At 47.6% G+C, this 19,703-nt stretch overlaps 1 protein-coding gene across 1 annotated transcript in view; it reads right to left on the bottom strand.

Moving 5' to 3' along the window:
- The window catches only part of adgrv1 (adhesion G protein-coupled receptor V1), a 981,490-nt gene that overhangs the window by 914,567 nt on the left and 47,220 nt on the right, over window positions 1–19,703 (bottom strand). The window contains exons 6-8 of the mRNA XM_072516264.1: window positions 15,902–16,015; window positions 9,188–9,753; window positions 4,127–4,397 (exon numbers count right to left, since the gene is read on the bottom strand). Coding sequence (XP_072372365.1) covers window positions 4,127–4,397; window positions 9,188–9,753; window positions 15,902–16,015 — 951 coding nt within the window. The remainder of the gene's footprint in view (window positions 1–4,126; window positions 4,398–9,187; window positions 9,754–15,901; window positions 16,016–19,703) is intronic.

The following is a 19,703-nucleotide window of genomic DNA, read 5'->3' as shown; positions in this document are numbered from 1 at the left end:
GAAAGGTGCATCAACACACCGACGATGTGCTCGGGTGTACAGGGCTCGATGGTCCTTCAACCATGTGCCACAGAAGACTGCACCTCACCAGGATGACAGTGCGGCGCCTGTGCCATGCCCTCGCGGACCTGGGACCCCGCGGATGAGGAGGACACCCACTTGTCCGCGAAGGTCATGGGTGCCCTTGGTTCAAATGCCATTGGGCCATTCCAGGGTTCGAGCAGGGACCCGTTGACATCTCGCAGTCGGTGGCCCACAGGTGCATCTGAGAATTCATGAACTCGCTGTATGCCTGGGAATCCAACTACATCAACCACCACCTGGAGCATGCCCACAAGATTCCCAGGCCACAGGATCCACCGCCATTTCATGTGACAATTATCCACTCCATAACTATGATTACTGACCTCATAGTACCCACTTGGTGCTCCTACAACTTCTTAATCTTCTGTGGTCAAGTGCTATATCTAGGTGTTGCCTCAGGATGCACAGAGGTGGAGGCTGCCTGCCTTTGATCGTCCGCAGGAGGCCTAGAACCAGAGGTCCCCGACCGACTTGTCTAGCCATGGCACCCTGTTCTGGCCGCTGCGCTTGAGATGCGGTATCAGAAGGGAAGGGGAGCCAAAAGAACAGTGGACTGCGTGAGTCACATTGGTGGAAGATCTTGTGATAGGTTCCAGCATTTCCTCCTCCCTCTGAATGCTTGTTGACCCCAAGGGATGGTGGGCCAGTTGTACTGACCTCCAGAAACCCGAGTGATCTGGTGCTGGCAGTCCTGGAGGCCCCTCATTCTCTGCACCACAGGGTCAAAGTCCTCAGTGATAAACATCTGTGACTGGGCCATGCTCTGGAGTGCCTCAGCAATGTTCACCTATGTCTGGGACATTGCCCTCAGTGAGTGGGACACGATGTTGAGGACCTCAGCCACGGTTGTGAGAGACTGAGCCATGCCTTGGACTGCTCCACTCATGGCTCGGATGTCGTGCTGGGAACGTCAGAGTGCGCCATGATATATGCATTGTGCATGCTAATGGAAAGCACATGCAGCTAGTGATCACACACAAACTGCATGTTCAGGGAGTGGAACCCCTTCCTGTTGATGAAGGGCACCCGCTGTCGAGCCAGTGCTTGGAGGGCGAAAAGAGTGCCATTGATAACCCTCTGGACCTGGGGCATGGCAGAGAATCCTGCAGCTTGGGCATTCTGCTGAGCCTGGTCCAGTTTAAAGGTGATGTAGTTAGCTCCCCGAACGCAGTGTATCCGTAACATTGCAGATGCACTTGTACATGGATGCTTGTGATGTCCCACACAGGTCCCCGCTCGAGTCCTGGAAGACCCAAAGCATAAAAGCTGATGGCAACGATTAAATTTACAGCCACCGTGAGCAGGTGTCCTCCTCCTACTGCTCGTTGAGTCCACCACCACCTGGCACAGGTGCCGCACGGTCTCCTTGGTGAGGCAGAGTCAATTTCGGCACAAATCATCTGGCAGCTCCTCGAAGGACCAGTGCCAACAGACACGGGGCCTGATGTGGTGCAGTCTTGCTTCTCCCCATCCTCGGTCTGACGGACAGCCGGAACCTGAGCCTCTCCAGCTGATCCCCTGCTGTTGTGGGCAGGCTCCTGTCGTGCAGGGTCTTGCCTGGGCTGGCATTGGCGCACTTGTCACCATGCATCCGTGATGGCAGCAGCAACCGGACATACAGCGAGCATCACCAGCTGTGTTCCGAATTGTATATCTGCGGTGGTGGTGGGCAGCGAGAGAGATAGAGAGACAGTCAGCAAAATCAGGACCCCCCCTCCCCCCCCCGAAAGTCACCCTGCATGCGACTTCTGAGCTACCCTCACCATTCCCCCACCCGGCACAGCGTTAATGAGCTACTGGCCACATCTGGAATCTTGCATGATCACTTACACTGCCCCATGTATGTCTACAGCCTCCAGTCCATGTGACTTCTCCCTTCACGCTCTGCATGATGGTGAGCCTATGCTCTGGTGACAGTGGATGCCCCTGTGCGGCCCCATGGCCGCAAGGCTCATGCCTTGCCGATGACTCCCTGGTCCACTGAGTTATGCTTGGGTATTGAGCCTGGGCTATAGCCAGAGTCTCCTTGAGGATGGACTGTCAAGTGGAGGCTGTAGGTTAGCAGGATTCTGGGAGGGCACATGTTCTCACAGAGGCAAGGAAGGATAGCCAGTCGATAATCAGCGTTGAATGCGATGCCACCTTCTTCCTGACAAGTCACCGCATTCCTACCAGCAAGGCAGCCACCAAACTACATGTCACTTCACCACAGACTTGCAGCCCCATCGCCATTCCCCAAACCAAGCCCCCCCCTCACTTCTAGATTATGTACTTCCCACTGCAGCCCCGTTCCTAGCAGTGACTTGCATTTAGCCCATGATTTGTAAAGCCACTACCCTCACAATCCCTCCGTGCATAATGGGGAGTTAATGGCCACCACAAAAGGTGTTAGCAATGGGCATTCTGTGAGACTTCGGAGTGGTTAGATAGAAATCTCACTAGTAAAGTTTTTACTCTGACCAGCGCTGTGTGCCAATGAGGGTTTCAGCTGTCACTGGTGCATGAGAGATTTGTGTGGAGTGAACTCTGCTAATCCCCTGCTTCATCTGCTGTGGAGCTGGACTTCTAAGGAGTCCAATGAGGTGTCCCAAGACATGGTGGTCCTACGAGACAGCTTGGCCACACCAATCCTGTTGATTAGAGTTCTGATACACAAGGATTTCAAGATGGGCGGGGTAAATAGAAATCTACATGATCAGGAGACCTCAGAGCATTTCTATGAAACTGACAGCATTCAACAGTTCAAACAGTCAGGTGCCTGAAACTAACTCCCAAGGAGCGAGTTGCTCGCTTTTCACCATTGCAAAGGGGGTTCAGGCAGAGCACCCCACACAGAGTTCGGATCCTTGTCACCAAATTGGCCCCCACTAGCCCCAGGTCAGCAGACATACACCCCAGCAACCCCGAAAAAATATTGTTTCCTTGCTCTTCTGCAAATCACACTGTCCTGGGGAGGAAAGCCCGTTATGGCCAGCGGGGTGGGAACAGAAATTCGGGGCAGGTCTGCGATCCCATTTTGAGCCGACTCGGGAGTCTCCGCCCATTCCTGATTTTAGCGTGGCGGGGATGGGAGAATCGACCCTTAGTAATTTTTCGGGAAATTGGCTCCCTTTTTGTGCAATAAGTTGCTTTTTATTGTATTTTGCGTTTTTAGGATTCCTGGTAGATGAAGAGATAATTGCAGATGTGTGAAAAAGCCTGCATGGCTTGAATTAAATAAAGCCATACACATGGACTGATTGTTTGTCTAAACTAGAATATTGACTGCATTTCTTTTGTTAAGTATAACTTTTGTTGCTTAATGAATTGTACTGAGACCACCCCATCAATTGTCTCTGGCGGGAATTCTCCAGCCGTTGGGATTGTCTGCTCTCCCCAGCAGCGCACCCCCATCCACGGGTTTCCCTGCAGCATAGGGTGATTTCAATGGGAAATCCCATTCATTAGCGGCGTGAGTAGAGAAATCCGCCGCCAGCAAACAGTAGTAGAGGTATTACGGTACCTGGTAATGTTGGAACACCATTGGTAGAAATTGTATGCTTCCTACTGGTCAAGCTGTATGGTAGCTCCACCCTGCCAGGCGGGGTATAAGAGCCCGTGATGCCCCAGCGGCCTTCATTCTGTACCTGAGATACTGTGGGAAACATCTAGCTTATTAAAGCCTTCAGTTGAACTACAACCTCGCTTTAGTGGTCATTGATCGTGCATCACAGTGTACCACTGAGAGGCACGCGGCTGGGGGACTGGAGAATCCAGCCGTCCTTGTCCAAATTTATTGTCCGATCTTTGAATCTCTTACATCACTAAAATAGATTATTTATTGATGCAACGCTGAGCAAGACTTCTGAAGTACACTAGCGACAGTGAAGAGTTTTTCATCCAGAGGTTGTGAAAGGTGCTTCATAAATGCAAGTACTTGCGTTATTTTCACTCATATCATCTATTAGCCACTAAAATGTTATTCAAAGCAATTTCTATATTTTCAGGGGTATACCCAAGAAAATTATAATGCATCTCTCAACAAACATTTTAATAAACTTACTTGCATGGGTTCATCTAGTTCTGCTCCTCCCTTTATTGTACTGTTTAGAAGTTGGAAAAGGTAAGCCTCTGCTTCCTCTGGCAAAGTATCATTAATGATGGTGAGGTGCACAGTGGCCAGCATCTGTCCTTCCACAAGGTTTAGAGTTCCTGAAGCTGGCATTAGGTCTACCGTGACAGCAGTAGAGTCACTACCATTCCTTGTAATAAGCCAGTTCACAGAAACGTTACCATGAGTCCCACCATTTCTTACAATAGTAATTCCATCAAATCTGCAATCAGAATATCCAGGAAAGGATTACTGCATGGGTTAACAAACACTATAACAACAATTAGATTTGTACGAGCTGTCATTCTTTCAGTTACTTTTATTTTAATTGATCAGTTTGGATCAACCATATAAAATGTGACATCACATTAGCCACATGTAGTTTTAATTACTGCTCTGCTATCAAAAAATAACTTACTAACGTCATAAAAGACTCCAAATATATATTTTTTAAATCACCGTCAGAGCCCCCTCACCGTCCGAGATCACCCCCTCCCCCAGCTCACTGCAGAGCATGAGGCCGGCGGTAATCACTGATCTCAATAAACGGAGACCAGATATGATGACGACGCCAGGGGTCTTGGAGGCCATTGGAGCGCCTCGTTATCAGAGACAGGGCAGGGCACTGAGATTGGCATTGCCAGGGTGCCAAGAGGCACTACCAAGGGTGACACCTGAAGGGGGGGGGGGGGGTTGAGGTGGGGAGTGGGGCTTTAAAGGGAGGGATGTGGCTCTCGGGTTGTCTGGAGATCGGGGCACTCTTTAAAAATGATGCCCGATCTCAAAGGTGCCGGGTCCTGCACTTCTCTTTCCCAGTGGGAATCTCCCCAGGCTCTAATAAAATGACTAAATCTGGGTAGATTGCGATGGAAATCATGCCGAAACAGTCAGCAGGAATCTCACCAGTTTTTCCGCCTGAAATGACACTCGGGGCACAATTCTCCGGCCTCGCTAACCTCTCGTTCAAGCGAAACGAGGCCGGTAAACAGCGGGAGAGGCAAAAAAACGAGAACCACGGCAGGCGTCAAACAGTTTGCGATGCAACCGGCCCGCTCCCATAGGCTAAATCAGGGCCACACCGTAGCGTGGCAAGAAACCAATGGGGCTCATTTAGCACAGGGCTAAAGAGCTGGCTTTTAAAGCAGACCAAGGCAGGCCAGCAGCACGGATCAATTCCCGTACCAGCCTCCCCGAACAGGTGCTGGAATGTGGCGACTAGGGGCTTTTCACAGTAACTTCATTTGAAGCCTACTTGTGACAATAAGCTAATTTCATTTAATTTCAATTATCACCACTTAAGCCCCATTTCTATACAATTAACGGAACCACCCAATAGCCAACAGTGACTCGTCATTCAGTGGCCTCACCAGCAAGTGCTCACGCTGGCGCTGATTAGTACTTCTTTTGCAAAAGGTGGACCTGGCGGAAGGGCTTCTATGGGGAGTCAAGGAGGGGAGTTGCCATCTTTGATCACAGGCAAAGAGCCCGAGGGTGCTGGGCTTGCCACCCCAGTGCTCGGTAAGGGGTGGAGGACCCTCTGCAGGGGTGGGCCGCCATGGGAGGATGAGCGGCGGAGGAAACCAGGGGGCAACCGCTCGCAGCACCTCCATGCCGACCCCTGGAATGTGTGTACCCGTTCATGGGGCAACCCTTGCCCCTGCCGGTCTGCCCCTGAAGGCTAAAGGCCAATAAATCAAATGGATTCCCGTGGGTAGGTGGGCCATATAGCATGTGGGAGTCATGGCCTAGTATCCCAATCAAACCTTGGTGCCTGAACACTGCGGGAAGCAACACCATACATGCAACAGCCAACATCCGAACATGTAGGGGATGGAGCACAGCTCCCTGGACATGTGCATAGCTGGAGGGTGGGTGGGTGCCAGGGAGAGGGGGGTGCCTGGAGAGATAAGCCAAGGGTTCAGAGGTCAGCCCGCATCACTGAAGGTGACAGAGGCATCATACTGGTTGTGCACAAAGGTGTTTATTGTGATTGACAATTTGCCATTCTCCCGATGGTGCTGCCCCTCCCCCACCCCCAGTACCCCTCCCCATTGTGCCGTCTGTGATCCTTTATGTGCTTTGCCCTCCTAGCTCTAACACTACGTTGAGGTGTGTCCCCAGAATGCACATATGAGGTGGAAGCAGCTCGCTGCTTACGTTGTCCTTCGATGCCCCTGGTGAGCGTCTTCGGGGGACTCTGGTGTCAGAGGGCCCAGCTCACTTGTCGGCTGCACAGGCTCCCCCTGTCCCGTGTGCTGGCTGCGGTCTCATCAGAGGGGTGGAACTCGGGGGAGCTGGTGGCTACCGTCGTCACTCCATGGAACAGTTCAGGGTAGCCACCTCCTGCTTGGTGCCCATAGTACCCTGGAGTTCACCTTGGACGGAGTGGCAGCTGGTCTGAGCCCCGGCTACCCCTGCATCATCTGGCTCTGCCAGACCTGGCATTTCCCCATGGTCCATAGCATTGTTTCTACGCCCTTGGCGATACTCCTCAGTGACTGGGACATCCTCTGCAGCGCCCTGGCGATGCCCACCTGCAACTGGGACAAGCTCCGCAGCGCCTCGGCCATCCCCATCCAAAAGCGGGACATGTTCTGCAGAACCTTATCAAGGTCAGCCTGGTACTGGGTGACATACCCAGATAGGCAAACATTCTGTCAAGACCCTCAGCCATGGCCTTCACCGACTGCACAACGCCTTGGATACCTTCATTAATGGTGCCAACGTCGTGTACTAGGCTCTCCACTGCAGTCGCCACCCCAGCAGTGTTGGCCTCAGTGCCATGCACTGCCGGCGGCATCTCCTGCGCCCGTAGCTTCTGGACCTTCTCCAAGTGGCTATGGATCTGCTGGAGTAATGCTGACATCACCCTTTCCCGTCTGCTCCCTCGCGTCTCCATCAGCTCCACAGGTTTTGCATCTGGCTGGGACCTGGAATCCAGCAGGCCTCCACCTGCTGTCTCGCCTGGAGGTTCCTGCCTCCACCGGATGTACATCAGCAGCTGTGTGGTGCTCACCAGATTGTGCCCCCGAAGCCTGACCACAAACATTCCCACCGAGGTATGTGTATCTGCGCTGGTGGAGAGTGAGGATGACAGCTGTGCCATGACTATTCCGTGGCATCCTCGGAGCTCTCCTCCGAGGTGATCACCTGGTCGGCTGGATAGAGTGCCGCCCGGGATGGGCTGGAACCATCGACTGGAGGACCTGCGGGAGAATGGACATGTGGTCATTGGGAGGGATGGGTCAATCAGTCCGAAAGGCAATAACTCACGTTGACCGGTACCCCGGTGGAGCCCAGTGGTTTCTCACCTCTGCGACGTCCGCCTGCCTCCACGTGGGTGACCACTCTGTCCTCGGCCACCCCAGTCACCTCCAGGACACTCTCCTTGAAGGAGGTGAGGATTCTTAAGATTGGCACACCACCGCCAGTCTGAGCTCTCTCCCAGCTATTATGGGAGAGCTTTTCCTGAGGAGACATGGAGAGGGCATCATTAGCCACATGCGTGGTTCAGTGTGTGAGGGAAGGTGTGAAGAGGAGGGATGGGGGGAGGGGTTGGAACGAGGGTTGGGGGGTCACATGGAGAGTTGGGAGGTGGATGCCCCCGTGGGGATGGACATGTCTTGGGGCGGAGGCGGGCGGTGGTGTCTACTCACTCGTGCTGCCTGGTGTAGGAACAGAAACATAGAGGCCAGTCCTGGTTGTCCTATGGCTAACCTTCCAGGAGCCCCAGGGGAACAGGTCATCCCTCCCGGCATCCACGGTGTCTGGTAGCCTCCCCAGGTCAGCGTCCAAATCTTGGGGCTGGTCTCCTCAGCGCCATTGTTGCGAGCTAACTGGGGTTGGCTGGGCAACTGCTGCTTAAGTACTGCTCGGCCTTGTTAGCAGAGGGCTTGCAAGTGCGGTGCTGGCGAATCGGCTGCCGAGCCTTCATTTGTGTCGAGAAGCCTGTGAGGCCTCGTGAAGAGAATCTGGTATTTATCGGGAAACTCGTGGCTATTTCCGCTCGCCACAACTCTTAGAACTCTTTCTGGAGAATCGCAACCACAATCAGTATTTTGGGAGAATTCCGCCCGGTGTCTCCGATCCTATGTTAATTCTGAAACACTCACTAACCTTCTTGGGCGACTATGATATATTTCTTTGACAAATTGGATTCTATTCTTTCTAACATGTTCCCAGATCTGAGCTTTCCTACCTTTCCACTCCCCTTATACTTGCCTCACTGTCTAGCCTCTTTGTGCTCCTTACCCCCTTACCTCTATCTTTACTCCTTAAAACTCCAACTTTTCCAAACTGATTACATCAATCCTGTTTTGGTGCTTCCCAATTCCACTCACTGCTTCGTCCCTGCAAACTCTTTTATCCCCCACTGTCCCAGGCACTCATTGTTCCAAGACCACCTTAATTCCTCAATTAAAGTAGCCTTTGCAATGCGTATGGTTCTGGTAAACAACTCTGCTCCAGTGAACTCCTCTGGCACTGCATCTCCAAGCATACCCTTTAGTCTTTCAGCACCACTTATTACCATCCCTCAGTTTCACTAATGGCAGCTCATCATTCAGTCACCTGGACCATACCCTTCTGGAACTCCATCCCTTAGCATCTTCACTTTGGCTTCTCCTTCCCTGCCTTCAAGAAATACAAGGTCCTCTTCTTCAACAGAGCTTTGACTCCCTCTGGTCTGCTTATATTTTTATAGAGCTCATTATATATTCATAGCACGTTAATGAACTTGAGTCTTTCAAATAGATCAGTAAATAAGGAACATGATCATTAGATTACCAAGTAACAGTAAATTAACTTCAATTATTCTGCTCAGGAGCAATCTCAGTTGTCCTCTTATGATTTAGAAAATTGCATCATTAAAAGAAAAACTGAAGTCAGTGGTCACAGTGACTCTAGCCAGATTTGATACTACAAAACATCAAAAACATGCAATATTGCCTCTGTAAACCAAAGAATATTACTGAAAATAGTAATGCACAAAGCCGTAACGTAGAAACATCCTACCTTGTGGTCATGTCTTCATTAACAACAACATTTTGTGCCAGAAGACCGCTGCTAATGGACAGAACTCCGTGAGGTTTGTCATTTGGCTCAATAATAATCTGAGCTGTATTGGGAGCTATCAGCACAGCATCTCCCTTGATTGTATCTTCAAGTAACACAATCTGAAATGACTCTGCAATTTCAGGGGTAGGATCATTGATAATCTGAAATTTCAGATTTACTTCATAAACGTAAGGCGGGAAAATAATTGTTCTATTTGGATGAAGATCAATAAAATCAGATTGTAACAATGCACTGGCAGAACTGTTGCCAGTTACTATCTGGTAATTAATAGAAACCAGAGCATCATCAGAACCAATTATTTTTCCAGACTGGTCCTTCCCACGAATAACTGGTATTGTAATCACATCATCTGTCTCTGACACGGTGTACAATGCTCGAGCTAATCGCACTGGACTGTCATTTTTGTTGATTTTAAGTTGAAAGCTGCTTTGTGTAGCATTGATTTCAGCTCCTCCCTCCACACTCATCAGCTGTATAGTGAAAACTTCATCATTTTCAGGGATCTGGAAAAATAAAATGAAGTTAATTGCATAAATTTCTGGTGGTTGAGGAGGGAAGCAGCATCACCCATTATAAGACATGGATTTGGGGCAGTACCACAGGTGTTATATCTCATTTAAATTTTCTCCAAATCCCAGGTAGAGGGAAAGAAGGAGCAGGCCCATCCCATCACGTCTTGAGATGTATCTGATGGGGGTTCTGAAGCCATCCTCCAAATTAAGTTCCTGAAATTTTCTTAAGTTTAACTAAAGTTCCACCCTCAGAAGTGCAAGACAGTGATCTGATTCTCCTTCAGCCTGTTTTCGGAAATGCCCTTAGAAGCGCAAGTCTTCTGTGAGGCAGCACGGTGGCTCAGCGGTTAGCACTGCTGCCTCACAGCGCTAGGGACCCAAGCTCGATTCCAGCCTTGGGTGACTGTGTGGAGTTTGTACTTTCTCCCTGTGTCTGCGTGGCTTTCCTCTGGGTGCTCCAGTTTCCTTCCACAGTTAAAGATGTGCAGGTTAGGTGGATTGTCCATGCTAAATTGACCCTTCGTGTCCAGGGATGTACAGGTTAGACAGGCTCTTTTGAAGGGTCGCTGCAGACTCAATGAGCCGAATGAGCTCCTTCTGCATTGTAAGAATTTGATGATGGTGATTATGATAATTACCCTGCCATTGTTCAACAGAATGGGTTATATGATTTAGTCTATGGACACATGGGGGTCCCACATTATCACATTACTTTGACAGCAATGGAACCGTAGAAGTTGGGGGTTTTGAGCTTTACATAACTGTGATGTTTGAGTCTAAAGTTGACGCATTTGTAAAGAGGCATTTTAGTTAAAAAGTAATACTGTATAAAAATCTGCCAATAGGGTGTGCTGAAGGCAGAGCCCCTGATGTATTTCTCTTTGGTGTAGAAAAGAATAAAAGGGGCCTTCCTGTCTTGGTCGGCATTTCAGTTCAGAAGCAGTTGTGTGTATGTTTGTGCTTGGATTCTTAACTGTTTGGAAGTGACAAAACACTTCAATTTCTGAATAATGAATCCGCATAGAAGGTTGGAATCCACACAGCTTTACTGTTGGACAAAGGATATTCATAAAAATTCTAAAATATCACAGATTTGCATTTTTTAAAGTGGGTGCAGTATGAAACAATGCAATTTAAGTAATTCACTTCGCACATCACTTATCATACGTTATGGGAGAACCAAAAATTAACATGACAATCAGGTCAGGATAAATTCAGCATGCAGTTCATTATTTGTGTCAATATAATTTCTATGTTAAATTAGTCACAGGGGAATTAGACTTTTGACTAGAAACTTGAACAAAAAGAGTGTCTACTGTCCCTGAGTATGTGCGCTGAACAATTTTATTCAGTTACAAGTTAACTCTTGCTGACCTGCTTGATAGTCTTTTTGAAGACTTATGGGAGAATTCAGCCTGCTTAGACATAGGGCACGATTCTCCCCAGAAAATTTCTAAATTAATTTGTGGTAGGTTTTTCAGGGAGTTTCCGGCAAGTTCCCCACAGCTATTCAATGACACTTCGTCACTTTTTGGGGTACTGGGGAGTTTCTCACTGGTTTAGACCACACTTAGAATTTTATTTAGCACTGGGGCGCTGAATTCAGAGATTGGACCGCCATTTTGAAAGGATGCCCTGATCTTTAAGTGAGCTTGTTGGTCCCCCACATCCCCCACCCATGGGCAATGTCACCCACCCACACACACATGGGTCCTTTGCAGCCCTCCCACTTCAGGCCCTCCCAAGCCACCTTACAGCACCCCTTCCTTTCCAGGACCCTCACCCATCACCATCAGTAAACCTAGCTGATCTTTTATTGTGCATCTCAAGATTTTGGTTTCACACTGAGTCATGCTCCCACCCATCCCAATGGCCCGTCATACCTTCCAGGACCCTCACCCATCACCCCCCCAATCTCCCGGAAGTCCCCACTTACCTTCCCTGTACACCTCCCCCCCGCACCCTACCCTCCTTTCATGGGCATAGATTCCTTGGGCCCACCCTTGGCAGTGCCACCAGGACATCCTTACAGGCAGTGCTGCAGCCAGCTTGGCAGTGCCAAGGTGTCCACATTTCAGGGAGAGAGGCAGGGCGTCACCCTGCACTGACCTTAACCACCCAGGCATCTCCAATGGCCCTGGAGACCCCCCCCCTCCGCCCCGCCCCCCACCCCCAGGTACCGTTCCACCTGGTCCACATTTGTGTGGATCAGCACTGATTAGCTCCTGGCTACAGCCTCCCTGGGAAACCAGTAAATCGAGGGAGGCCTGTGTATCTCGGGTAAGGAGGTCTTGAGACCTACTTCCAGGAGTGCCATTTGGTCCCACCCCTTTGAGCAGCTCCAAATATAAGAACGACATGAGGTCACCCAACCAAGCAGAGGCACTGGGCGGAGCAGGAGAGCTCCACCAAAGCAGAAGTCAGATCCGGGCTACTAACGAGGCAAAGGCGAGGACTTCCGCCTTTTGCAGCCCCATCTACAGCTCTGGCGAGTCTGATACCCCGAAAAAGACTATCAGCGGACATGGCTCCAGATCAACACTAAGTATATCTGGCATGGTATTGAAGAGAAAGAGAGATCCAAAAGCTGATTAACTTGGGACAAGATGGTAGCACAAGTGATTAGCACTGTGGCTTCACAGCGCCAGGGTCCCAGGTTCGATTCCCTGCTGGGTCACTGACTGTGCGGAGTCTGCACGTTCTCCCCGTGTCTGCGTGGGTTTCCTCCGGGTGCTCCAGTTTCCTCCCACAGTCCAAAGACGTGCAGGTTAGGTGGATTGGCCATGATAAATTACCCTTAGTGACTGAAAAAGGTTAGGAGGGGTTATTGGGTAACGGGGATAGGGCTTAAGTGGGTCGGTGCAGACTCGATGGGCCGAATGGCCTCCTTCTGCACTGCATGTTCTATGTCCTATGTTCCAGGACCAGAAATAATGCTCACAGCTGTCCTCTACCCCAGAGAAAATTCCACTCATCCTCGCCCTGGTCAGATGAGCCCTGTGCACAACCTTGAACTGGATCAGGCTAAGCTGAACACAAGAGGACATGGAGTTGACCCCGTGAAGAGCCTCGCTCCAAACCTCAATCATCCAGGATAGGACTCAATTAACCCCGTCATTTCACCTTAACCTCCTTCAATGGAGCCAATTCTGCTGATAGGATCTGGCTGTCTGTGCACAAAATAATGACCCCTCCCCACCACAACCCAGCCAAAGACAAAATCCACTTCAACAGGGAGGAGGGTAGTGGCAAGAGGGAAAGGCCTTGCACGAACCAGAAAGTATATGAAGCTTTTGGAACCAGGGAATTGAAATTTCCCCGACAGCTCCTTAAAGCTGGCAAACCTTCCCTCCACAAAAAAAGTCCACAAACCTCTCCAAGCCCTTCCCTTCCCATCACCTAAACGTTGAGTCCAAACCCACTGGCAAAGCAAGGTGAGTATAGATAGGGAAGAGCAAAGACATGGATCTAAGTTTAACATGTTGTCTGAACTGCTTCCACATTCTCAGGGTGGACACAAGTGCCGGTTGATGAAAATCTTGACGGAGAGAAAAGCAGCGATGCGGTTACTAATGCTAGAACCCTTACAGAACTCTCCTTCATTTGCCCCCATATGGAACCTAGATCACTAAATCACCACATTACCTTCACAATATTGGCAAATACTCTTGACCTTTTTAGTGGGCCATTCAATCCCCCTGATTTTGCAGGTGAGCAAATGAACTGATGCCTCCCAACCCCCAACCCACCCCCCACCCCCCCACCCCACATCGCGATCTGGAATCAGTCATTTCCACGAAGAGGGATTATCTAACAGCTGTGTAGAAATTGCACCAACTGGCCCACTCAAGGTGGCCACCAAACACACTAATAAGATTAAGCAAAGAAAATTCTGCAGCCATCGTCATTCAACTATCCCTGTCCCCCACTCCCCTATTTCCTGCCCTCAGACACTAATACACCCACATCTGCATGCGGAAAACAGTAAGGCAAACATTGGGCAGCACGGCAGCATTGTGGTTAGCACAATTGCTTCACAGCTCCAGGGTCCCAGGTTCGATTCCCGGCTTGGGTCACTGTCTGTGCGGAGTCTGCACGTTTTCCCCGTGTGTGCGTGGGTTTCCTCCGGGTGCTCCGGTTTCCTCCCACAGTCCAAAGATGTGCGGGTTAGGTGGATTGGCCATGATAAATTGCCCTTAGTGTCCAAAATTGCCCTTAGTGTTGGGAGGGATTAATGGGTAATGGGGATAGTGTGGAGGTGTGGGCCTGGGTAGGGTGCTCTTTCCAAGAGCTGTTGCAGACTCGATGGGCCGAATGGCTTCCTTCTGCACTGTAAATTCTTTGATAAAGCACTAAAACCTACTTCGAATCAACCTAGAAGAAAAACACTAAGCTCATTATCGAAAACAAAACAATACAATGAGCTGCAGGCAACCCCTCAGCACCATTCCTGTTAGCTAACTCTTTGGCTAGCAGGACGGCTCCCACCCAGCATGAAAAAAATGCTTACAGAAAAGAGACACAAAGTATAAAAAACCCTTAAAACATAGTATTCCAACAGGGAGTTATATATTTTCACAACAGTTAGAACAAAAAGTGCAAAAACCCACATAAAATTAAACCTCCTATTAAGTCCAATTTGCAAAACGTTCAACAAAAACAAACAGTAAAATGCAAACAATTGCCCATCCCCAATATCCAAAAATAATCCGTTGGGCTCGGTCCAGCTCGGGAGGAAAAGCGAGTACCCTCCCCCTATCTTCCCAAACATCTTCGTAAAATACTCAGAGAATTGGGCCTTCTATCTGCTTTATATTTTGCCATCTGGACGATTCTCCAAATCAGTCACTTTGGCTTTCAGCACTTTATGCGCATCGAGCAGGGGCAATCTGGTCGCTGTGCCTCGAAAGGGCCACCTCCATGTTTTGTATCATGTCACCATGCGCTTTTACCACTTCATTGGTCCTCTTCAGCGCCAAATGAATGGGAGCCAAGGGCCCTTCCATTGATTTGCGGAGGTCCCCCGACTCAACCTGCCAGTGTTTGTCAAATTCTGCCACCAAGGTGCTAGTAAGCATCTCAGCCGTTAATGGAGTGGCCAGAGTCACAGAAGATGCCTCCGCCATTTTCTCTACCGATGAGCCCAGAGAAGCCTCTGATTCAGTCGATGGACTTCTACTTTCAGGCTTTTTTCCCCCGGGGTTTTCTAGGCATTTCACCAATGTAGGTATTTTATTCCATTAAACGAGTAGATTTTTAAATGAAAATACTACCAGAAACAAAGCGAAAAGGGCTAAAAGAACAGTATCCTAGCAGGGTTCACCTTGTGCACATCTTCCCCTTACATTAACTCCACTTGCAGTCCCCTGTCTTTTATCTTAATGAAGCAAATTAACCCATTTATTTTAAATAGGTCAACTGTTCAAATAACAGGAAGAATGTCATGTGAACATTTCACACAGTCATCTGCTTTTATCAGCAGCAGTCATTTCTAGATTCATGTGTTTGATCCCCAAGGTCTGCGCAGCCTATTGTCTTTTTCACACCAGCTCAATTAGCAAAGTAAATTAGATAACATGCATACAAATGTTCTTCATTCAGGTATTACGTAATTTCCTGATGAAAGTACAAATGACACAACTTCCTTCAAGTCTAAACTAAAGACCAGGGACTAGCGACACTAATTTCAACTGAGCTTGTGGCCTTTCGATGAGAATTTGTCACAATTACAGTGGGCATCAGTCGAAACAAAAATAACCATGTACTGTTGGGGCTTATTCCTCCCTAATAAGTTGGGCGGTCTTATGAGGGAAGGTTGGATAAGCGATGCTTGTATCGTATCCATTGGAATTTAAAAGAGTTGATTGAAACATGGGTCCCAAGGAGTCTTGACAGGGTGGATGCGGGAGAATCTAGAACTGGGGGTCACTACTTAAAATAAGGGGTCGGTCATTGAAGACAAGAGATGAGGATTCTCTCAGGAGGATCGTGAGTCTTTGGAACTCTCTTCCTCAAAAGGCTCAAGGGGCTGAGTCGCCTACTCCTGCATCTAGTCCTTATGTTCATATGTGTGGCTGAAAAGCATTTCATTCCATATAGAATGTTTACAATTTGCATTCTTTCGGACTGTTTCTCTCACCTGGTCATCTATAATGGAAAGGTTAAAAACTACCACTGCTCTCCCAGGAGGAAGAATGATGTTTCCCCTTGCCGGGCTGATGTCTTCATCTGCAGAATTTGGGCCTGCTGTAATCTGCCAGTACAAATACAATATAATAATTATGACAAGATAGTTATTCATTTTTATACAAGTGGTGAAATTCTTCAGGTAGATGATATTGCAACAGAGAGCATTACACAATTACAATTTCACACAATGGCATAATGGAATGCACCTGCAATCTTCATATTAACATAATCTGCTTTTAAAATGAGGATTTATACTCCTATAGTCACCATTTAATGTAAGGCATAACGTTTTTTTTTTAATCCTCATTGATACCAACAGGAATTATTTGACATAAAAGAAATGCCCTCTATGAATTTATAAGTAAAATTATGGTTCATAATTGGCACAAAATAATGGAGCAAGCGTCGTCTCTCAGCTGCTCAAACATTTGGGTTCTCACTCTCAGTCTTGCCTTCAAGTAAAGAGTTTTAAAGAGGTGATGTTGAGTGGAGGTCAAACATTTTCCGAGTAAAAGAGGAAAGGAAAATAAGAAAACTGTTTATTTTTATTAATAAGATTCAGGGAACGCCTAAAGTTTATACATTAGCCAAACTTCCAACAAATAAGTTTCCAGTTTAAAAAGAAAACATTTAAATAATGTGCAAGACCTGCGACACTATTCACTCAAACTGTCTCCTTACTTTGGTGATTAATTTTTTTCAAAACATTGTTTTAACATCAAACTTAATTTTCCCACAATAAGACGCTGTAAATATAAATAAACAACAAACTGAATAAACAACCAATAGTCATATTCAAGACTCAGTAAACCTAGCTGATCTTTTATTGTGCATCTCAAGATTTTGGTTTCACACTGAGTCATGCTCCCACCCATCCCAATGGCCCGTCATATCTTCCCTGGTACGTCCATGCCCATTCAGCCAGTATACACTCTCTACAGAACTAGTGAACCCTATATTAACATTGGCCTATGTGGAACTGCTTTAAAAATACAGAAGCTACATGCATTTACCACTTCCATCTATGCTGCTCATCACTTGACAGAGAGCTGAGACTCCCATTAAAAGATGTGAGTGACTCTTACAACACAGGTGCGAAGATCCTTTATGGCTTCATGATGTTATATTAAGCTATTTTTCTGTGATCTCCTTTGCCAATTGTACAATGTTTACATGTACAGGATAAAGGGCATATAAAATTTATATTATTGATACTTTAATGGACTGGTTGATTGACATTTCTGTAGGGTTGTAGCAACAGCAGTCATTTTAGGAAAATTATGAAGAGGATTTTTAAGCAGTTTCACACATGCCATTGGGACTGTACGGTTCATTGATTCTGTACAGAGTGCATATTGAGTGAATGGGCAAAGATGTACCAAGAGCAAGTATAAAGGTTACGAGGAGCCAGTGGGGTGGGTGGGTACATGAGTTGGCCTGGGGAATGGATGGGAGCCATGAGGGCTGGACAAACTAAAATATAAGCCAACAACCGGACAACATTTCAGAGAACTACGTTGGGCTATTTAAACAGCCCGCCTTGGTATTCTTTCAGGGTACTTTGGCACCGAACACATCCTGGAGGTTACCACTAACCAGAAATTGAATTGCACAAGCCTGCCCACCATCTACAAAGCACAAGTAAGGAGTATGATGGAATACTCTCTCCTTGCCTGGATGAGTGGAGCTCTAAAAATACTCATGAAGCACGACACTGTCCAGGACAAAGCAGCCCACCTGATTGGCACCCCATGCACTGTCTTCAACATTCACTCGCTCCAATACCAATGCACAGTGGCAGTAGCATGTACCATCTACCACCAAGAAAATGCACTGCAGAAACTCATCAAGGCTCCTTCGATAGCACCTTCCCAACGTGCAACCTGAACCACTTAGAAGGACAAGGGCAACAGATGCATGGGAAAACTACCACCTGCAAATTCTCCTCCAAGACATTCACTCCTAACTTGGAACTAAATTGCCATTCCTTCGCTGTCGTTGTATCAAAATCCTACAACTGTTAAATAAGTTAAGAGCCCATGGTATTAAGGGTAAGATCCTGGCATGGATAGAGGATTGGCTGACTGGCAGAAGACAGAGAGTGGTGATAAAGGGGTCTTTTTCAGGATGACAGCCAGTGACTAGTGGTGTGCCTCAGGGGTCTGTGCTGGGACCACATTTCACAATATGCATTAATGATCTGGAAGAAGGAACTAAAGGCACTGTTGCTAAGTTTGCAGATGATACAAAGATCTGTAGAGGGAAAGGTAGTATTGAGGAAGCAGGGAGGCTGCAGAAGGATTTGGACAGACTAGGAGAGTGGTCAATGAAGTGGCAGATGGAATACAATGTGGAAAAGAGTGAGGTTATGCACTTTGGAAGGAGGAATTTAGGCACAGGCTATTTTCTAAATGGGGAAATGCTTAGGAAATCAGAAGCACAAAGGACTTGGGAGTCCTTGATCATGATTCTCTTAAGGTTAATGTGCAGGTTCAGTCGGCAGTTCGGAAGGCAAAAGCAATGTTAGCATTCATGTTGAGAGGGCTAGAATACAAGACCAGGGATGTATGTCTGAGGCTGTATAAGGCTCTGGTCAGACCAAACTTGGAGTACTGTGAGCAGTTTTGGACCCCGTATCTAAGGAAGGATGTGCTGGTCTTGGAAAGGGTCCAGAGGAGGTTCACAAGAATGATCCCTGAAATGAAGAGCTTGTCATATGAGGAACGGTTGATGATGCTGGGTCTGTACTTGTTGGAGTTTAGAAGGATGAGGGGAGATCTTATTGAAACTTACAGGATACTGAGAGGCCTGGATAGAGTGGATGTGGAGAGGATGTTTCCATTGATAAACTAGAACCAGAGGACACAATCTGAGACTAAAGGGACGATCCTTTAAAGCTTAAATGAGGAGGAATTTCTTCAGCCAAAGGATGGTGAATCTGTGGAACTCTTTGCCGCAGAAGGCTGTGGAGGTCAAATCACAGAGTGTCTTTAAGACAGCGATAGATAGGTTCTTGATTAATATGGTCTTAAAACTACCTTCCTAACAGCACTGTGGGTATACCACCTACTTCTCGAGGGCAATTATGGATGGACAATAAATATTAACCAAGCCTGGGAGCTAACACATTTTGAAAAACTCAGCTGCCTGAGTTTTCAATCTGCCTCCAGGGATGGCAGGGCTAACTCCATCCGGTTGGGAAATTTTCTAACTCGAGCTATCAACTCAAAGACAAAAATCTAGCCCTATGATCAGCCTTATGGCTCTTCTCTGCTCTGGCTCCAAGTCTGTAGAGTTTAATCATGACTCCTTTGACTTGTACTTTTCGGTTTTGGTTATGGAATTAAGTCTAGTATTCACTTTACCAATTGCAGTTCTGCATCGATTGGGCATTGTGCACATTAAGCCCATGAAAGTTCCGTGTTTATAATTCACCTTTAGCTATTTTTACACTATTCATGGATAACATGTTGTCCATTTTCCCTTCCCTATGTCTATTATAGTTAATTTGTCCACATTAAATTTTGCCTGTTCTATTCACTCGCATATTTAGCCAATTTGCTCTGTAATTTCACAACTGCCTCCATTTGCTACCACTGGCCCTCCCAGTTTGCGGCTATCTGAAAATGCAATTAATTTAATTGGTTTTCTGAATCATTGATGTAAATTAGAAGGACTTGTGATCCTTTCAACAATCAGTGAGATCCCACTCAGTTTAAACAAGTATCCATTTATTTGCCATTCAACTACTT

Source organism: Scyliorhinus torazame, chromosome 9 (assembly GCF_047496885.1).
Source record: "Scyliorhinus torazame isolate Kashiwa2021f chromosome 9, sScyTor2.1, whole genome shotgun sequence".
Classification (NCBI taxonomy): domain Eukaryota; kingdom Metazoa; phylum Chordata; class Chondrichthyes; order Carcharhiniformes; family Scyliorhinidae; genus Scyliorhinus; species Scyliorhinus torazame.
This window is presented reverse-complemented; position numbering and strand designations above follow the sequence as displayed.